The 21,852-nt window shown below is 31.4% G+C and overlaps 1 protein-coding gene across 1 annotated transcript in view; it reads right to left on the reverse strand.

The window, feature by feature from the left end:
* Positions 1 to 8,210: 8,210 nt before the first annotated feature.
* Positions 8,211 to 21,852, reverse strand: part of LOC139520235 (kin of IRRE-like protein 1) — a 42,858-nt gene continuing 29,216 nt past the window's right edge. Inside the window, exons 2-7 of the mRNA XM_071312717.1 lie at positions 17,936 to 18,063; positions 16,014 to 16,230; positions 15,531 to 15,554; positions 14,383 to 14,703; positions 10,272 to 10,301; positions 8,211 to 9,874 (exon numbers count right to left, since the gene is read on the reverse strand). Coding sequence (XP_071168818.1) covers positions 9,756 to 9,874; positions 10,272 to 10,301; positions 14,383 to 14,703; positions 15,531 to 15,554; positions 16,014 to 16,230; positions 17,936 to 18,063 — 839 coding nt within the window. The 3' untranslated portion in view covers positions 8,211 to 9,755. The remainder of the gene's footprint in view (positions 9,875 to 10,271; positions 10,302 to 14,382; positions 14,704 to 15,530; positions 15,555 to 16,013; positions 16,231 to 17,935; positions 18,064 to 21,852) is intronic.

Below are 21,852 nucleotides of genomic sequence, written 5' to 3' on the forward strand. Positions count from 1 at the left end.
CGAATCTATTCAAATCGATGACATTTACGATCTCTTGTATTATAAATTTGTTCTGTGTAGATTCTACGGTATCTACTATGACTTCTTGGTGTGCAATAGTTGATAAATTGTGTGCTTCATCTCTGTTCCAATCTGTCCAATTATCTTCTACTGTGAGCCAATCTGGGCTTTGCAGCCAAAGTCGGTTGTCTTGGAATTTACGGTTATTCCTCTTAACAGTAAGACAGCAGGATTTGACTTATTTGGACAGTATCTTCAAGTTTATACTTCTGTTAGCTCTGTAATTTCTTTATTTATTATCATGTCTTCATATGGCACCTTAACCATCGTTTCTTTTACATCTGCTACCGGGTACATCTATATCATACTGCTGACTTTTTTGATTGGCAAATCCTTTTAATTATGGATATAATTGGACAATTATTCCTCTAACTTCTGGCTTAAAAAACTTTGTTTTCTCTTCCATTAAGCCTTAACCATAAGTGTACCTTGCAAAACCATTTTATTGTTAAGTTGCTTCTCTTTCTATATTCTGTTTCATTTTCTCCATAACAAACGCCATACTATTATAAATCCTACAAAACATCATTAATCTAAATCTACAACAATTGGCTTATCTAAATCTTCCATTAAGCCTTTACAATAGGTGTACCTTACAAAACCATTGCATTGTTACGTTGCTTCTCTTTCTATATTCTGTTTCATTTTCTCCATAACAAAAGCCATACTATTACAAATCATACGAAACATCTTTAATCTAAATCTACAATTGGCTTATCGAAATCTACAACAATCGGTTTATCTTTAATCTAAATCTACAACAATTGGCTTATGTAAATCTACAATAATTGGCCTATCGCAATCTACAACAATCGGTTTATCTTTAATCCAAATCTACATCAATTGGCTTATATAAATCTACAATAATTGGCCTATCGCAATCTACAACAATTGGTTTATCTGGAAAAAAATTAATGAAGTACGATATGTGCATCATACATACATACATACATAAACAAAACACGTCGAAATCAACCATTAGTTAGAATAAAGTACTATAACAACAATGACCAGTTCATCTGAAGGTTATTAATGCTGCAGATGATTACTGCGAGGGAATTAATATTGCGAAGATAGTGATATGCCCCATTTTATATGTAATATAAGCGCTTCTGAAAAATGTGTTTCCGTTTACGCCTTTTCACACCAATGACATTACAAAACGACAGCTTCAATTCTTTAATGAAATGTATTTTGTTTGATTCCAAAAGTCATGTGTTTTGCTCAGTTTATTTTTTTGCTGCCATTAACTATACAGCTATCTTTGTTTGTATTCTAACAAAATGTTGAAGGAGAGTTTTAACACGAACACCCGTGCATAGTTTTCACGGTGGGTATGGTTGTCCTGCGAGAGAACGTACTGTGCTGGTGATTCGGTCCTGACGGGTGCTGGTGATCAATGAAAAAATGTAAACAAAGACGAAAATGATGATTTTTGACGTTTTCACTCATAAAAAATGGAAGAAAACAGTTGAGATTTTTCAATTTCGTTTCCTATGGGTTCATATATAAGCCATTGAAAAATTGACCCTCTAAACTGTTTTAGTAAGCGTAACACAAAAATGCTCATTTTCAGAAAATCTCGCACTGAAAAAATAAAACAAAAATGCTCATAGAGTCCGCTTTCTATACCGCAATCCACACCACAAAACAATTTTGTGAAAAAACATTGCAATTTATTAAAATTTAGCATTTTCTCAATTTATTCATGTCCTGATACTGTGCTGGTGGGTCCTGTCATTGTGCTGGTGGGTCCTGATACAGTGCTGGTGATTTTGGATAAGAAGTTGGTCATATTTGAAACAAATGTTACAAAATCAATAAAGTTAGCCATATAATTGTTGCCAACAGGATCTATGACTCCTATTTTAGCTCTTGTGCATCCATTTGGCTGTTTAATATGTGTTTTCAAAAGTTCTAAACTTGTATTACATAATAACATAAAAGGTCAACATCTTTCGTCCAATATCAGATAACAATATATAGTATCTAAAATAAGTTAAAAATTCCACAATACTATATAATTCATTTTATGTGTCAATTTGTTCGAAAAAAGTCGAAAAGAAAAGATTATTTTTAATGTCATAATTATCTGTCGCTTTATAGATCTATGCTTAGCATTTATTTCAGATGACATGTACTCCTCACCCTGATGACCCTGCTGCCTTTCATAAATTTGTCGGTATACATATATTAATAAATAAACAAAAGGCTGCAACTGGTATTTTTGTATTTAAAATGATTCGTTGTAACGAGAATATTTGCGGTGAATGGAAACTGTGAGGGTCAAAATCTTAAATTGCTTATAAATGTTGCTGGACCCAGTTTCGTTATCTGATCTGAATTTTCTGAAATGTGCAAGATAGATAGACATTTTGATTTTGTTTACTCGGTAATGAACCATTGTGTTGATCTCATGCTAAACATAACAAAAATCTCTGTACAGAGGTCTGTGAATTTTCTACAAAAAAAGTGATTTTATTTTCGCTAAATTCTCTATTTCTACTAAATACAATAATGAACTATAAATAATAATGCTTTGCAAGAAGTTTCCCCTTGTTATATGTACAAAATTATATCTCTATTATTCATTTTCTCTGCTGTTTTGATACTATTGCAGTTTGCACATTTCGGAATTGACAGGCCACAGGAGGGGTCATAAACCGTACACGAAAAGATAAAATATTGATATAAGTACTTAATTTGCATCTTTGAACCCCCACCCCGGCTTGGTTCTTTTAGGAGCCTGGGGTGTCTAAAAATGGTCGATTACAGACAGCCGAGTACGCATTTTACTTTCCAGGCGTGTTATTGTTGATTGTTAAAGTCCTGAAAACGGATAGATGGAAACAAAAATGTTTGATATATCTGACTTTAGATTCAGTTTTTTTTTAAATATAAATTAAGGCTACATTTTAATATAATAATTCTATGAATTCACAATATAAAAAATGCAGAAAAAAAATATCTTAGTAAGGAGTCATTACTACGGAGATGGTGTGTTTGACACACAAAACTTAAAAGCTTAGTGATATTACCAATATTAAAATAAAAGTGTATTTTAGTTGGGTATTTTTTCTATTTACTCATTTTCAATTATAAGCAAGGCACATTTTATTTTTATTCATTATTCATGAAAAATATTTAAATATAGAAAAGAAGGACACATTGTTCACTTCCTCCCCCATAATTCTTTATAAAAATATTTAATTTGAAATGAAAAAGCTAAGAAATCTTAATTTTGTTAGAGTTCTCTAGGTTATCTCGTCTTCATTCTCTGACATATTCTAGCCTGCCCTTTCATAGAATAGTGATTTTTTTAGTGTTCTATCGAACTTTCGAAAGAAAAAAAACCTGATAACCGTTCAGACAAAAAAAATACGTTGGAAAAATCTTACAGCAAGTGATTCTTAATAGCTATAAGATACATTTTTCTTTTACAATACAACTTTTAAATCTTACGGGAGACTATTCCAAGCTTTCACTGTAACTTCGCTCTAACTTATGGGTTATTGTTGAAGGTCGTACGATGACGTATGGTTGTTAACACATACTTCCTTTGGTTTCTTATGGAAATTTGTCCATTGACAACAAACATACCACATCATCTACTTTATATAAGTATTGTATAAATTACAACGTATTTTGGTGATCTTACAAAATGATCGTGATCCCGAAAATCGTAAACATATTTTCTTATCTTAAAAGGGGTCAAGAAGGGTTCCATTAACAGGCCAATAAATAAGATTACACTTAATTTAAAAAAAAAATAAAAAAAATAGGGGTATATTTTCTCTCATAAACAGATTCACAACAATGTCAATTTCAAGAAAGCAGACAACAGCTAATTAGTCAATAACAGTACAGCATCAATGATCTTGAATATATGCCACTTTTAACTTAAATATAAAAGCACAGAACCAGGACATAGTAGCACAGAACCAGGACATAGTAGCACAGAACCAGGACCGTTTTTCTTATCACCAGCACAGCGTCAGGACAATTCCGTTTAACGAACTTGCACGACTTTTGCAATATAATATTGATGTAATATACTTTGCATGGTACTTATGACACATCAGAGAAAAATTAAGCAACAAAACAGTCGTTTTATTGCCGTTCTGATACAATGTAAACAAACCCACCAGCACAGAATCAGGACCCACCAGCACCCGTCAGGACCAAATCACCAGCACAGTACGTTCTCTCGCAGGACAACCATACCCACCGTGGTTTTGGACTATAATTTTGTGAGTGGATTATTAGTGATTTTTTATTGATCAATATCACTGAACTAGAATATATATTTGTTTTGGGGCAAGCTGAAGGACGCCTCAAGGTGCGGGAATTTCTCGCTGTATTGAAGACCTGTTGGTTACCTTCTGCTGTTGTTTGTTCTATGGTCGGGTTGTTGTCTCTGTGACACATTCCTCATTTCCACTTCAATTTTATTTAGTTTTGAATAAATGAAATTTGTGTGATAAGTTTGTTTTCTGTCTTTCGAGGATGAATCTAAACATTGCAATGTTTGAACCATGTAGCGAAAATAGTTCTTGTCTACTAGAGCATAAACTAATTTCCAAAATGTAGTAATTTGATAATATAGAGTAAGAAAGTATATCACAAAAGCTTTTACTTGTCAAGTTTTTGTGTCAATCACACCTTTACATTATGATGATTCTTCAGTTTTCTTTAGCATGATGAAAAAATATAGTCGTATAATTATTGACAGAATACTGAAAGAAATATGAATCAACCCATTTTGGTATAACAAAACAACAGCTAAAAAACCAATCCTTCAATATTTTCGACTCGGAGACTACTATTGTTCGGTAGATTCCATACCACTGTCTCCCCTATCACACACGTTTAATTCAGTTATCTCTAATTTGTGTCATGTTTTTCGACGTTTACCGAAATATCTGATTTTAATTAAGATGTCGAATGCCATCATATCATCCTCATGAAATACAATCCAATATTTTTTTAAAACAAACTACAAAACAGTGTTAATAACATGCGATTGGAAGTGTGAAATGTAATTTAATTCCACTTCAGTAACTGTCAGACATCCTGACTTCTTGTTAGAATTTTTCTGCTAAAGGCTCGTATCGCTGATAATCATCCTAGGTAATAGAACGCGACAATATACTGTAATATTTCTAAAGTTTATAAAAATGTACTACAAAATTACAATCGGATTACGGCGTAAAAAGATAAGACATTGACTTCTATGTACGGAACTAACATCTGTATGTAAAAGTTTGCTTATAACTAAATGATAGACATGGTTACCATACCAAACCCGTAAATACCAATACATTTTACTTACTTCAAAAGTGAAGGAAGAACAAGAAAGGATTTTTTTTCACATTAAAGACAAATAAGATGTTAATATAAAGCACTTTATTAATAGTTTACTATGCCTAAATTATCTATAATAGTTAGTCGTTCTTGTATAATGCGCGGATTCGAGATTTCATGTTTTGATCATTAGGGAAAGGAAAAGAGAGAAAATGGTAAAGGGGCTTCTTAAAAATAAGAATTGAGAGGACCTTCTCGAGACACACAATTTGCTGTCATTATTTTCCACGGTATGAAATTGGGCGCCCCGTGTAAAAGCGTGCATATGTATGATAGTCTATCTTCTTTTATTTAATCTAGCAAATCAATAATAAATTTCCAAAAGTGATTAGAAAAATACCCTTCCATTCTTGTAAGATCTGTCGGACAAGAAAGAAATTCTAGAAAGTAATGATAAAAGATGTAAACAGGTGGGGAAATTGAAAATTAATAATAAAATATTGAATTTTAAAATGTTTTTAAATTGCCTTAAATACAATTGATTTACTTATCTTTCATGTTCTATTTTCGACAAGTTTGTTAATCAATTTTGACAATTGCAACTTTGCAAGGGACTTCTTACTTCAAAATTTTAAACAACTGGTAAAAATTCAATCAAATTGTTCGAATCATGGCTATTGTGTCTGGTACCTGATACATAGAAATCATTCGATCAATTGAGATGTAAAAAAAAAAAAAAAAACACCAAAATAATCAGTCTTGTTTTTCACTATTAAAATATCAGTTGATGCGAAAATAATATAAAATATGGAAGGGAACTTCAAATATATATCTAATATACATCCTCATTGTACGGTTTTGTTTTAGAGACACGATCCATGGCAACTTGTTATAACGTTTAAAGAAACTTATTCTTAAAGGTTATAAATTTCACATCTAATAAGATCATTTAATGTTTTTTTCTTTCTTAATCGGTACATTGACACAATCTTTTACTTTTCTACATTGGCTAGAGGTATAGGGGGAGGGTTGAGATCTCATAAACATGTTTAACCCCGCCGCAATTTTGCGCCTGTCCCAAGTCAGGAGCCTCTGGCCTTTGTTAGTCTTGTATGATTTTAAATTTTAGTTTCTTGTGTATAATTCGGAGTTTAGTATGACGTCCATTATCACTGTACTATTATGCATATTTTAGGGGCCAGCTGAAGGACACCTACGGGTGCGGGAATTCTCGCTACATTGAAGACCCATTGGTTGCCTTCGGCTGTTGTTTGCTCTATGGTCGGGTGGTTGTCGCTTTGACATATTCACCATTTCCTTTCTCAATTTTACAAACACTGATTTTTATTTTTATAAATCAAAACATCATTACATATGTATTGGTATATAGTTATGAAACAGATGATTTATCGTCCTGTCTATACTATATACGTATATTTTGACGTTGCGTAAGATAATCCTTTCTTCAACTTCGTACTTTATTTGGCTTTTTTCAAAAACTTTTTTGGATTCAAGCGTCACTGATGAGTCTTTTGTAGACGAAACGCGCGTCTGGTGTATATATAAAATTTAGTCCTGGTATCTATGATAAGTTTACTTAAAACTGTTTATGACATCTTTAAATTAAATGGGTGAGTACCGATCATACTTTAGTCAGGCAAAACACTATTTATTTATGAATTGTAATTGGCGTTAGTAGATTTAGATAAATATGTACTCTATGATCTCGGTTGTTTTTATGCTAGATTTCCAACTTGATTGCCATTACTTTTTTCGGAAGTCTTACTTTTAATGCATTTCCACTGCGTACTTTAAGGTCTATTTTTTTTCATTCGAGCGTCACTGGTGAGTCTTTTGTAGACGAAACGCCCGTCTGGGTCTGGCGTAAATACATCAGCCTGGTTTCTTCGGTGAGTATTTTTTCGGGTAAGAATGTATGTATTTTAGTAAAATATTGAACAGTATTAAGAAAGCCTTGTTGTGCAAACAAAGTTTAAAAAAATGAATCAAATGTCGATATAATTCGACAACTAATATTAACGTTAATGGAGGAGGTATGATAAGAACTGAAAAGTTATATACATTCTTTAAAATAATGAAAATGAAATGGATCAAATAATATGATGATCAATCGTAGTCACATACATGTTCATATGTCATTAATGACATCATTAGGATTAAATCATTGGCATATTTTTACATTATTGTTTTGTAAACATTAAATAGAAAGTAAAATCACAAAAATACTGAACTCCGAGGAAAATTCAAAACGGAAAGTCCCTAATCAAATGGCAAAATTAAAAGCTCAAACACATCAAACGAATGTATAACAACTGCGATATTCCTGACTTGGTACAGGCATTCTATGATGTAGAAAATGGTGGATTGAACCTGGTTTTATAGCTAACTAAACCTATCATTTGTATGACAGTCGCATCAAATTCCATTATATTGACAACGGTGCGTGAACAAAACAAACAGACATAATAGGTAAAAAGGTCAATAATACAGCAGATAACCTTGTGATATAATACTAATCACTAAAAAGGATACATAGCAGCGCGACATAATCGATATTTGACCTGCACCCAAGATAGCTTTAAATTCATGAGAAGGTTTTAGAGAAGGCGATTTGAGATGTTTTATTTCAATGATTATCGGCCTGCATCAAATGTATCCTTCAATTCAAAAAAATATGTTTTCAGAAAATTAAATGTAAGTGACTCTGAAGCATTCCTTTGATACATGTGATCGGCGAATTCAAAGGTTCAAAACAAAAGGTCATATCATACCAGCATATCTCTATTTCAACTCAATAATTGATCATGGCTTTGAAATAAAGCTGCTTTAAAAAGTAAACTTAATATTTATTGTAAAATTATTTTCCCATCATTATTATACATAGAATCAATATTTACAAATCAGCTAAAATATCTGTTTCATATTTTTTTTTAATGAAAAATGATGATACATTTGTAGTAATATAGTGTAACTTACAATAAACCTAATAGTAAGAAGTAACAGTATGATAATACAATGCATGGCTATTGGTTTAGGAAGTGGTGCTCAAGATATTTTATCTCTTTTAAACCATAATGATTGTTTGAATGATGAAAACACAGAGACCTTTTTGTCCAATATTTCTTAAATCTAGGGGTATGTCTAAAAACTTGGGACTTAATTCTTAGTTTGTTTTCTAAACCGTTCTCAACTAGTAGAGTTTATGGATAGGTTCCGTATTTCATCATTATGATATACAGTGCAGATGGTTGACTAAAATATCTCTACAATATAAAATTACATTTAACAAAAATTAAATGTAAAAACTAAATTACCAGACGTATACAGTTGCGTTCTGGTTCTTAATGAGATTTTTATCAGTCATATTTTAGAGACCTTTTAAGTTGTTAACTATATGTAGTATTTGTATGATTTTTAAAAAAAATACACTTAATGTACTGACAAGCTACAATGTTATCACAATACATATTTTTAGATATAGGAAGATGTGGTGTGAGTGCCAATGAAACAACTCTCCATCCAAATAACATTTATAAAAGTAAAACATTATAGGTCAAATGTACGGCCTTCAACACGGAGCCTTGGCTTACACCGAACAAAAAGCTATATTTTGTTTATTTATGATCCAAAATTTATATATGCAAAAGTCTATTTATATACAAAAATGGACACAATGTGTTACTATTGAGTGTAGTCCAAACCAAAAACACCCATTTTAGTGTTAACAACGTATTTATTAAAAACAGCTCTATGCATAATTCTGATGACTATCTTTTTCTAACAAGTGATCGATTTTACCTTACAGAACTGAAATACACTTATAGAAAAACAACATCCTTTGAAATGTCTTTTTTTACTCAAATATTTACAACTATTTAACAATATAAAGAAACGTCAATGGTACCTTTCAATGCATTCCATTTAAAGTGGATACAGCTTCTATCATTGTTTAATATTTATTGTATGTATAAAAACATTATCAAATAATCAACTTAAAAATATAAACATTGACAGCAGAAAATTGCTTAGAAACTCTTTTCTTTTGAAGTACAAAATATAGCATATTGATCCAATCACCAATTACAATGTAATCTACGAATCCTGACAATCATTTGTATTATAGGAATGCTAAATCAGTAGTAATAAACATAACTCGACAGATAAATAAACTAGTACGAATGGTCGTATTCTAACAATTCCAAACCTGGTCCTTCAAATGCGCGCGATTTACTCTCTTATTTGTTTTGCTATATGATGGCTCTAAAACAAAACTTTAATTAGCAAATTGTTTTCATTTTGCACCGCAAAACACATGTTTTAAAAAGCTTTCTCCTCATAAGGCACAAAACTGTTTATCCTGTTTAAATACGTTAGCTAAATATCTGAAATATTATAGCGAGTAACACAACATAGTAGCATCCTTGTAATCTGAATGTCCTGTTCTTATCGCCTTTTATCAGTTCATTTGCTACCTTCTTATGTCCTCCACCTAAAAGACAAACAATTAATTTATATTAAACTAACTAAAATAATTGACCCGCACTAACTTACTCGTGTTACTTGAAACGCGTGTATATTTGTAAAAGCAGTTCCTTCAATAAGCTGACAATACCAGAATGATCGAGTACAGATGAGTACAGTCCAGTACGCAAATATTATTTAAGACTTTTTATAACAATATTGTACAATCAGACAAAGCGAATGGATAAGTAATGTCTCGAATTTTGAGCATTCGAAGCTTACAGAACACCTTCTTTATAAACTTGTAATTATTGCTTTATATCAGAGAACCCTGCTCTTTATGGCAGTATGTTGGAGCTTAAATAAAGCGGAAATACATAATATATTGTATAAACTACTAGCTGATATGCTAATATACTACTCACCTTCTCTTTTCTTCATGTGATCTTTTTCTGCTGCGAAATAAAATTAGAAAAGAATCAGTATGAAATTCAAATTTGACGTTTGAGTACTATCAGGTTTACTGAAATAGGAATGTTTGAGTACTATCAGGTTTACTAAAATAGGAATTTTTGATTAAAAATGTCTTTCACTTAAAACAGAAATTTATGAAAGCTGACAAACAGAATATAAATTAGCAAATTTGAAACAAATTTTGAAAAAGATAAATGCATATTTACGAATAAGATATCATAGACTGTGATGTATTACATATTATCGGGTTAATATTTAACTATCCTTATTTTCAAGTCTATAGTAATAAATTCAACCAAACATGAACTTTCTAGTCTCTTTACGTATTTATTTTTATGATAATCTATAGCAAAATGTGCGCAACGTCTACAACGAATACAAGTGATAATTGTTTTTTTTTTTTTTGAATGGAAAGATGCCCATTTCCCACCAGAACTCCCTAAATGTATACATAAATATAAATGATATATATCTGTAAGGTTGCAATTCTGTTTGAAATTCAGATATACCGGTAAAACATTCTTATAGGTTTTATATTTTTCTGAATTCGTTGGCTTTATACAATCTAGTTGTTATAGTTTTCCGCTTAGTCCCAATCATCATAAAGGCAACAGAAACACTGACTATTTTCTAATCAGTGCCATGGCAAAACAAGATGATAACTTGACGCCTAGGTAATTTGTATTTAATATTATGAATTTAACATGACAGATATAAGCAGATTATCTATGAAAGCAACTAACATTTACTTTTTAGTTTATGATTGACTCATATTTTCATTGAATAAACATTTTAAATAAAATTATCATAGAAACCAGGATTAAAATTTTGTATTAACGCCAGACAATTCGTCTTCAAAAGACTTCTATGTGACGCTCGACTAAAAAAAAAGTTGAAAGTCCATATTAAGTACGAAGTTGAAGAGCATTGCGGACCAAAAATTCCTAATAGTTTTGCCAATTGACGCTAAGGTATTTCCTTTCCTGAGGTAAAAACACCGTAGTATTTTAAAAACTCAAAGTTTTGTAAAAAAATAATTTATAAATTATGACCATATCAATGATTATTCATGAAGTGCTGACTACTGAGCTGGTAAAGATCTCGGGAAATAAAAACTTCATCAGTCTTAAACATAATTATCAAATTGATGTAACGTTCCGATATTGCAACATGGATGTTTTGTTCGGTAAATCTTCGTCGAACAATAATCTCATTCCGAAGCCTTAATCTCAATCTGAATATCTAATTTATACTGTCAAAGTTTTAAAACATGCAATTAAATATGCACTGCAATTAAAATCAAATAACAGTCATTCAATTTAATTTGAACGACACACAGTTTTTTTTAATAATGAATATGTCAGTGATTTTATCGTAATCACGCAAGGGATGTCGTGATATCACTACATTTAGTAAGAGTTCTTGATCCTTCAAAAACCTCCTTAAAATTTTAGGATCCTTAAGTGTCCTTTTGTATTTCAACATTTTATTTTTATATGAAAGTCTTAATTACCGTACAGCATACCATTTTGGTATGGGTTTCTAAAGTATTATTGATAAATAGTTTTATTCAAATTTCCTCTGTTGTATAAACTATTTCTAAGCAGCCCAGAAAAGAAAATTCTGCATTTGTCCTGGGGAAAATGACAAATTTTAATGATAACAAAATGAAAACCCTGATTTAACTCAAATGTTTCACCTTTTTTCTAACACATTTAACATACATTGTACATATACAATTATTTTTTTAATTATAATACATCGTGGTATGCTTTATCTATGTTCGAATCATTTGTCTGAAAGGGAATACACGTAAGTCTGATGCAGCACATACATTAACTGAATTACGTTCAATACTATTGATTGCGAATTGTGTACATATATTTTGATTTTTACATTGATTGATAGTTGTTCAGTATAGTTAGACATGATCAAAAATGTTACTGTTACATTTCTGATTAACGAAAAGAATGTGACACTCTTGGATACACATTTATTAAAACCAACAATGCCGAATTCCGCTACGGAAAAGTATTTGTCCATGTCATGTTGTCTTCAACCTATACCATGCAGCATTGTTCTTTAAACGAACTGTGTTGCGCTAAATATATTCAAATGTAGATCTGAAACAAATATCACGCACACTTCTCTACTGGAAAGCAACACGCATGTTCCAAGTAACAATATCCTGGTATCTATGATGAGTTTATTTACAACCACGTGGTCGATGCTACTGCTGGTGGGGTTTTAATTCCCCAAGGGTATCACCAGCCCAGTGCTGACATGAATTATCATTGATATGGTCATGTTTATAAATAAACTATTTACAAAACTTATGAATTTTTGAAATACTAATAAAATGGAGAATGGAAATGGGGAATGTGTCAAAGAGACAACAACCCGACCATAGAACAGACAACAGCAGAAGGTCACCAACAGGTCTTCAATGCAACGAGAAATTCCCGCACCCGGAGGCGTCCTTCAGCTGGCCCCTAAACAAATATATATACTAGTTCAGTGATAATGATCGCCATACTTAGCTCCAAATTGTACACAAGAAACTAAAATTAAAAATAATACAAGACTAACAAAGGCTAAAGGCTCTTGACTTTGGACAGCCGCAAAAATGCGGAGGGGTTAAACATGTTTATAAAATCTCAACCCTCCCCATATACCTCTAGCCAATGTAGATAAGTAAACGCATAACAATACGCACATTAAAACACAGTTCAAGAGAAGTCCGAGTCTGATGTTAGAAGATTTTACCAACGAAAATAGACAAAATGACAATAATACATAAATAACTAGCAGTTAACTGACATGCCAGCTCCAGACTTCAATTGAACTGATTGAAAGATTATGTAATCATCATATGAATATCAGGCACAATCCTTCCCGTAAGGGGTTTTGTATCATACCATCATAACATATATGAGAAGAACATAACCCGTGTCATGCCAACAACTGGTTTTTATAAATAAATGTGTTTAGTTCCGATGCAAAGACCCTATAAGTGAATCAATATTAACGCCAAAATATGCAGTCTTTAATGACCTGACAACAATATCGTAACTATATTCCTTCTTAATAAGTCTATTTAAAGGTTTTGTTAGCTACTGAAGTGAATACTGAAATGTTTGTGCTTTATAAAGAATATTTCCATAAAAAATTGAATGTGAAAAACCTGAACGTATAAGAAGTCTGCATGTTGGGCTATATTTACGAATGATGTCCTTATACCGATGATAAAATTTTGTAAATGTTTTGACTAGTTTGTGATATCGAAAACCCTGGTGTAATAATTTTTCAGTAAAACACATAAATTTCTCTCGTTAAAATCTAAAACATTGTTACATACACGAGCGAATCGTACAAGTTGAGATATATAAACACCGTAAGATGGTGACAAGGGAACGTCACCATCTAAAAATGTATAATTAACGATAGGAAAAATCATCTCTTTTATCATATATTTTAGTATTAAGGCTTTTCTACCTCAGGAATAGATAACCTTTATAAGTTAGCTGTATTTGGTTAAACTTTTAGGAATTTTGGTCCTCAATGCTCTGCAACATCGTACTTTATTTGGCCTTTTTAACTTTTTGGATACGAGCGTCACTGATGAGCCTATCGTAGACGACACTCGCGTCTGGCGTAAATACAAAATTTCAATCCTGGTATCTAGGATGAGTTTATTAACACGAGGGAGCAATACATTAATTCAACGAATTAAAAAAATCCTTATAACTTGTATTTTAATTGATCATCACTATTTATTACACTTAAATGTCCCTTAAATAAATTATAACACAAATCCTGCAATCAATGTAAATACTCTGAAGGCATTGAGTTGCATGTTTGAACAAACTAATACGTACAGGGTGTTTTTTTGTCTCGCTATGTTGAAGACCTATTGGCCATTCCGCGTTTCCATTCTCAATTTTGATTTTGGTAATTGTTATAATGTATAAAAAAGGGAAGATTAGGTAAGATTGCCTTTTGTAAAAATTATATAAATAACATATGATATATGATATATAATAATACAGTAATTGTACATACCATTTAAAATATGTACAGTGATACTTGTTGTATCAACACCACTGTTGACACTAGGGGTCATACTACGACAAACGTATACACCGGCATCTTTAGTTTGAACATGTTCAATTGTCAGTTGACTAATTAGTGAACGTCCAGGAACCTCCGGTTTATAATTAAAAATCTGTGCTCTGTTTCTCCAATTATCTCTTCGCTCATCGATGAGATTCCCATTATGAAACCAGTCTATAAATTCGGGGGCACGGCTTGAGCCAGTAGCATTACAAGTTAAGTTTAGTCGTTGTTTTGGACTTAGGTACACTGATCCGTCAAGAAATATAGCTGTGAAAAGAAATATAACCATTGAAAAATTTGAATACAAAGTAGAAAATTTTGTCACTAGCCTTTAAGTTAATGCCTGTAATACGACAGTGAAAACGACCAATCGGAATCGAAAAGGGGGTAAAGGATTAAAAACCTGTATTTGTCCCGTTATTTATATGTTCTACCCCATTCACAGATACCAATTTATTGCTGTTAATTCACCCACTTATTACCCTAATCTAACTTGTCTTCAGCTTAATAACGGGAATCGCTTGTGGAATAGGAACAAAAACGAAGTCTTACCTATCAGAGCATTACTATATTTTGGAAGGTTTATTATTTCATTAGTTTATTAACATAATCTCCTTATGAATTCGGGTAGAGGCTAATTATTCCTACATGTAGGCCATTTCCTTGATTCATACAAATATATGACTTAAGCGTCGGACTAGTTCATACTGTCATATGGCTCTCAGGGTTGTAAATAATTTTTTGGTCGCGATATGCTATTAACTGTCTAATTGCTGTCCAAATGTTAGACACATACTATTTAATTTAATCTACAAATGCAGAATCGCATGAACGTGTATGTGTAATAAATGTACTAAATAGGTTGGTGTAATAATCAATAAATAAAACGGCTACACACAATTGGCAATCTGCAAAAGGACGATGCTGTTTCCACTATCATATATTTGTACCAGTGCGCTTTCATTTATAACGCAACAGTTTTTTTTTCTCAGAAAAAAAACTTCCTCAGGAACAATTTAACTTGAAAACAGACGAATACACAAAAAAAATCTGAAAGAAGGTGCATTTAGCTTATTTTGATCAATTATACTTACACTGCTTAAACACAGGCCGTTTCTCTAAAATAAAAATCAACAATATTGATATTATTTTTTATTCATAAACATCGGTTTTTATTCTATAACACAAATTAAATTATTAGTGCATTGCATCTTAGATGTTAACAATCTGTTTGATAGAAATAGGAAGATGTGGTACTAGACGGAGTGCCAATGAGACAACTCTCTAACCAAGTGACAATTTATAAAAGTAAACCATTAGAGGTCAAGGTGCGGTCTTAAACACACGGTCTAAGCTCACACCGAACAGCAAGCTATGAAGGGCCCCAAAAGTATACTTTATTTTTAAAAATAAAAACTAAATATAATCTATTTTGAGGCCTGAACAATGTATATATGTTGAATTATAGTTCATTCGATAAAATTACTTAATAAAAAGACAGTGAATAACAAGCGTCAACCACACACTATTTATAGTCAACAAAAAATACAACACCGAGACTTAAAAAAAGTACTTACTAAGAACCGTAAGAGTTACGTGATGAAGCTGAATTTCCGATGAAATTAGTTGACATTCATATTTGCCTGAATGTGATGGGAGTGTCTTTTTTATTACTAAATTAACATGAGTCATGTGATCAATCTGCTGATAATCTATGCTCATTTCATCATTTGGAGCATACATCATTCTACCAACGGATATTGGGAAGTCTTCCGAAACCTTGCGCCAAGCTACCTATCGAATAGTAAAAACAAAAAAGTAAAGCTAAATGTCGAGAAATTAAACAACAGAAACTTATGATTATATACATTTGTCTCTAAATTTGTAAATAACAATTTTATGCAATATTGTGTTAGTGATAATCAAATAATTGTGTTTTACTGTAACTAAGCCTGAAACTAACGATTTTTTTTTTATAACTTTAGGGATTATTAAATATTCCCTTGTCATTAACTATTTTATCAGATTTACAGTAAAACATAAAGAAAAGGTAATGTGTAAACTGTTGCAACTATTGTTTAAAAATCGATTTAATTTCTACAAGAATATTTAACACCAATTTGAAAGCAAATGTCGTTTGATTATTATAAGTTGCTACTAAACAGCATGCTTTATTTGCACAGCCATCCAGAAGCGTTCGTTTAAAATACAAAACATTCTTAAGTGTCATGCACTTAACTTCCTGTTACTTATTTTGCTGTGTCGTGTCAATTCGCTGTATACTTTTGTACATTTAATGATCATGTGTGATTGTTTTGTTTTGTTTCGTTTTTGTATATTGTTATTTTACTTTTGTGATCCCTCTTCCCCTTTTTGAGATTAAGTTATAAAATCATCACTTAGATTATGTTTCTTAATTGCTCATAGTCTTAGCGACATAATCAGTTGAGACTTGTGGAACCAAAATGCCAACCGAAAATGTTAGTTTTATCTACACAACAAACAGCCTTTCTAGAATTTAAACTGACCACGCGCACGATACACGTAGGACGATACATGCATGCAGAATGTGCGTATGCAATATATCTGAAGATTATCATATTTTTTTTTAACTACCACTGTTTGGAAAATGGTTGTTTTAACATCAAACAAATGAACTTTATGAAATGTTAACTACCAGTTTGTTTATCAATTCCTATAAATGATATCAAGCGTACAAGATGTTTGTTTATCCCATTTACAAAACATCATGCACGCTACAATACCATTAATATATTAGATTACAAACGTAAGCTTTATAGGGTACATTGTTTATCGGTTATTTTTGTGTCATTTCTGCATCCATTTTATGTCTGCATGAATTGGACCCCGACTTCAACTGTAATAATGTTCAATTCGCGTATTAGGATTTTATATCAAACGATATTAAACAAGTTTCACATTCTTAAAGTACTGTAAGTACAATTAAAGCACTGACATGAACGTTGCAAATAGTTTCGAAGAAGGAAAAGTCAGATACCATCACTAAAAAGGACCCTGTGCCTCGCAGCTTGCACTATCATATTTCAATTTTCAGAGAACAAAAAAATTTGAGAAAACACAAAATGTTTTGCAAATTAAAAGTTCACATAACAGTGAACATGTGTTATAATGTTCAATTTGATTGACCACAACTTATTAAAAAGTATCTTTACCAAAAACTTAAGCCTGGTACCTGTTTGACAAATGGACGGACGTATGCACAGACTGGAAATCATCTTTTATCATAAGCGAGGCATAAACAAAAAATGTTTTATACTTTGAATTTGAATATATATATATATATATGTACAAATATGTTGATCCTATTTTGAGTTCTTGTGTGCCAAAAAAACCCACTCATAAATGCTAAACTCTAGTGAAGAGGTAATTGTTTTTGTGTGCATTGTAAAAACATAACAGTGTACCCAATTGCTCGTACAAAAAGTCGTTAGTTATACTTAGTTTTGTGTCTACTCACTGTCTTTGGGCCCAAATTTCGGATTCCACATGTAAGTACAGCTGTATCCCCTTTATACACTGTCACGTGATTTCTCCGTTCAGGTGCAAATGTTGTTTGACGATGCCGTTGAAACAGCTCACCTGAAACTTTAAAATACGGTTTGTTATTTATCATATTAAGTAATCACAATAGCAAGACTTTTTTGAAAGTCAGCGAGCAAATTAAGCAGTCAAGTTTCTTGAAATCCAAAACAAGTGCTCTAAATTTTCAAAATGTTTAAAGTTCTTGGAGTAGGGTTTCAATAAATTAATTTTCTTACTTTAGTTGTAATGTAAATGTCTTTGGAATCCCAGCATACATTCAAATTGAATAAAATATCATAATACAGCTTTAAATGAACGAATGGCAGCTATATATCAAGCAACATATAACGCCAACAAAGTTGTACATATTTGTGTAAAGTACATGTACATTGTACCATAAATATTTCACACCGATGAATTGATTTGTTGTTGCTTGCATGCTAAACGTCAAGATGCAGTATATAATAAGGAAGAGAACGTATTAGTTCCATCATAATTTTAACTCTACAATCATTATATGTACCAATAAATCGGCTAGTACATTATTATATGCTTCGTTTAAATATCAGAATTCTCTACATATAAGCTATCATCAGGGTTTTTAAATTATTGATTTTGAGATATATTCGATATTTAATAACCGGTTCTGATTGATACTTGTCCTTATTAACTTCTATATAAGACGGAAAGTACAACTTTATAATGTACTTATTGACTTATTGGTATCTTTCGTCCCTCTTTTATGTTCATTGAAGGAAACATGCTAACATGTTTCAAACGCTTAAAAGGATTCCTGAAGAAATCAGATAGTATCGATTAAAATTTTTCTTCTCATCTGATTCTCCTAGTTTTAAATGGTTTGCTAGGGAACTTGGTAACCGATACCATCAATTTATCAAACATATTTGGGAAAAAAACGCTATTTGTTGAATTTGCCATATTACACGTGCAATTTGACTTCACTTATTTAAGTGCAACAACACTTTAAAATTATTGTAAATAAAAGAGGGACGAAAGATACCAGAGGGACAGTCAAACTCAAAAATCGAAAAAAAAACTGACAACACCATGACTTAAAATTATTGTAAACAACTGTAATTGCGCATTGACACGTTTGTCTCCATGTGAATACATGTCATATCTCTTACATGTTTACGTTAGGCATCGGAATTAATAAACTTTAACTTTGAAGATACTCTCTAGGGTATGCTGTAACTACAGGAACCCGTGATAATTGTTTGATATAAGATGACAATGAGAAAGCCAGAAAGATCAAGATGAAAAATCAATTTTATTGACAGAACACTAAGATAATATACATTTAGGACTTCTAAGTTATGATATGCAAATGTTTAAAGGTATCTTATATCAAAATTCTTGCGTGGAAAATTAAGAACTTGTATAAAGTATAATATATCACATTAACTGGTGTTTTTTTTTTTTTTAAACAAACAATTAAATGATCAAACTTAACATTATATAAATAAAACATCAGATGAATTTTCATGAAAATGTCGTATTCAGCAGAATATGGACAGAAACAGAAAATCGTTGTAAACATAACTTTGACTGTTACACGAACCGAAATTAATGATCGTTCAATGTAGCAATGAAAATGGCAAAGTGTGTTTCATATTTTTTTCCTTTAAAGATAATCAAACTGATGTATCGATGAAAAAGCTTTGGCTATTTGACTTCAAAATACAATTCAGATAAGATCAATTTTACGTTAAATAAAATAATTATGATATTCTCTGCTGAGAATAATGACACAGCAAGATAAAACATTTTTAAGTGAAAATGGCACTAAAAGCAGCGTTCCATATAGTGGCGTTTTATTTATTATTTACTAACTCATTCCCAAACTATTTATTCTAACTTGTCCATTGTATAACTTCCAGGGCTTCTATGTTGACGGATCAGTATGTCAAATCATGCATACATGTCAACTGTTCTAGTCAAATGAGCACATACATTTTTAACAATGTTTAAAACCAAACTATGTTTGGATCGCTATAGTGTCAAATCGTGAATATCAACTGTTCGAGTCAAATAATCACATACATTTTTAACAAGGTTTAAATCCAAACTATGTGTGTGTCCTTACGTTGAATTTCATTTACAAGCCATTTCCTTTTATTCATCAAATAGAATACTGTAGATTCATTTATTTTCGTTGGACAGGTACCAAATTTCGAGGATTGAGGAAAACGTGCCTTTTCGTGGTTATTTGATTTCACGAAAGCCACGAAATTTTTGGTATCCAATGAATAATAATGAATCCACAGTAAGATTCGAAATAAAATCAACAAAAAATGAAAGTATTTTGAATTCATTTATTTTCGTTGGACAGGTACCAAATTTCGAGGATTGAGGAAAACGTGCCTTTTCGTGGTTATTTGATTTCACGAAAGCCAAGAAATATTTGATATCCAATGAATAATAATGAATCCACAGTAAGATTCGAAATAAAATCAACAAAAAATGGAAGTATTTTGAATTGATCAGACAATTGAAGAGAGATATTTTCTGGTAAACAATGCATCTGATTATTTCTAGCTATTTACTCCTTGTTAGAGATTACAATTCGTAAATAGTCAGTCATTAAAGTTGAAATGACTTCCATTGTGCTCACGATTTACATATTGCATCCGATGGTTATTGCAAATTATTTCCTGACCGTGAGGGTGCATCTTCTCTCATGTGCTAGTTAATGATATTTTAAGTATTGCATAGATATACTTAAGAAAGAATTAACGTAATTAGGATTCGGTACGATAGAATGAGAATCACGTCATAATATTATACATTTATTAAACAAAATCAAAATCGAAAGATATTGTTGCTTAAATTTCTGTGCATACGTTTGAGAATCTTGTTTTAATGTTTATAAAAAGCTAAGTTATGGAACTGGATTTTCCCTCAACATGAATCAAAATTATTACTGTGTCGTATTGTCTTCATGGATACTAAACAATACTTTAAGTTTAAAGTAAGATCATTCGAGCTTGAAAGTTAAAACAATCCTTGTATATAAAATAAGATTTGGTATGATTGCCAAATAAGATACATATCCATCAGAGACTAATTGACAGTATTATAATCAGCTATAGTATAGGTCACTCTATGGTCTTCGACAATACCCTGCATAGAGCAAGCTATAAAAGCACCGACAAGACAAAATGTAAGAGAAAACCGACGGTCTAGTTATATACAAAACAGCAAAAGATAAATAAATATGATATTACAGCATAAATCAATTTAAAAGGGCTCGAATCATCAGATCGAGACAAGGCACAAACCCAACTTACAAAAACACTATAAACAAAATACAAGTGTATTCACTGTTACCAAAAGAGCCAGTCACAACCAATAACAATCATGCAACAATGACAATCGTGTATCAATGACAATCATGTTCCAATGACAATCATGCACCAATGACAATCATGTTCCAATGACAATCATGTACCCAAAATAAAATTATTTGAAATGTTATATACATTATACTATGATCTATATGCATATAGCCGTATGTTCATAGACAGAGCTAAGTATTACGGATAAATGTTTCTTCAAGTCTGAATGCTAACTTCCATTATATTTCTAAATTTTCCAATTTTTGTTCCTACAAGATTTCTGTAATACACTTCTAATTTTGGTATAAATTTTAGTACATGGGAATGCAACAGTATTTTCCAAATCAAAAATCTGTTTTCATATAAAAATAATCGATTTAACATAAAATATGTGGGATGTATTATCTTAAATCATCATTTTTTTTAATAAAGTTTGAATAATACATATGGATTGCTTCGATATGGACAATGATTTGAATCATCATAAATTGTA

Source organism: Mytilus edulis, chromosome 4 (genome assembly GCF_963676685.1).
Source record: "Mytilus edulis chromosome 4, xbMytEdul2.2, whole genome shotgun sequence".
NCBI lineage: Eukaryota > Metazoa > Mollusca > Bivalvia > Mytilida > Mytilidae > Mytilus > Mytilus edulis.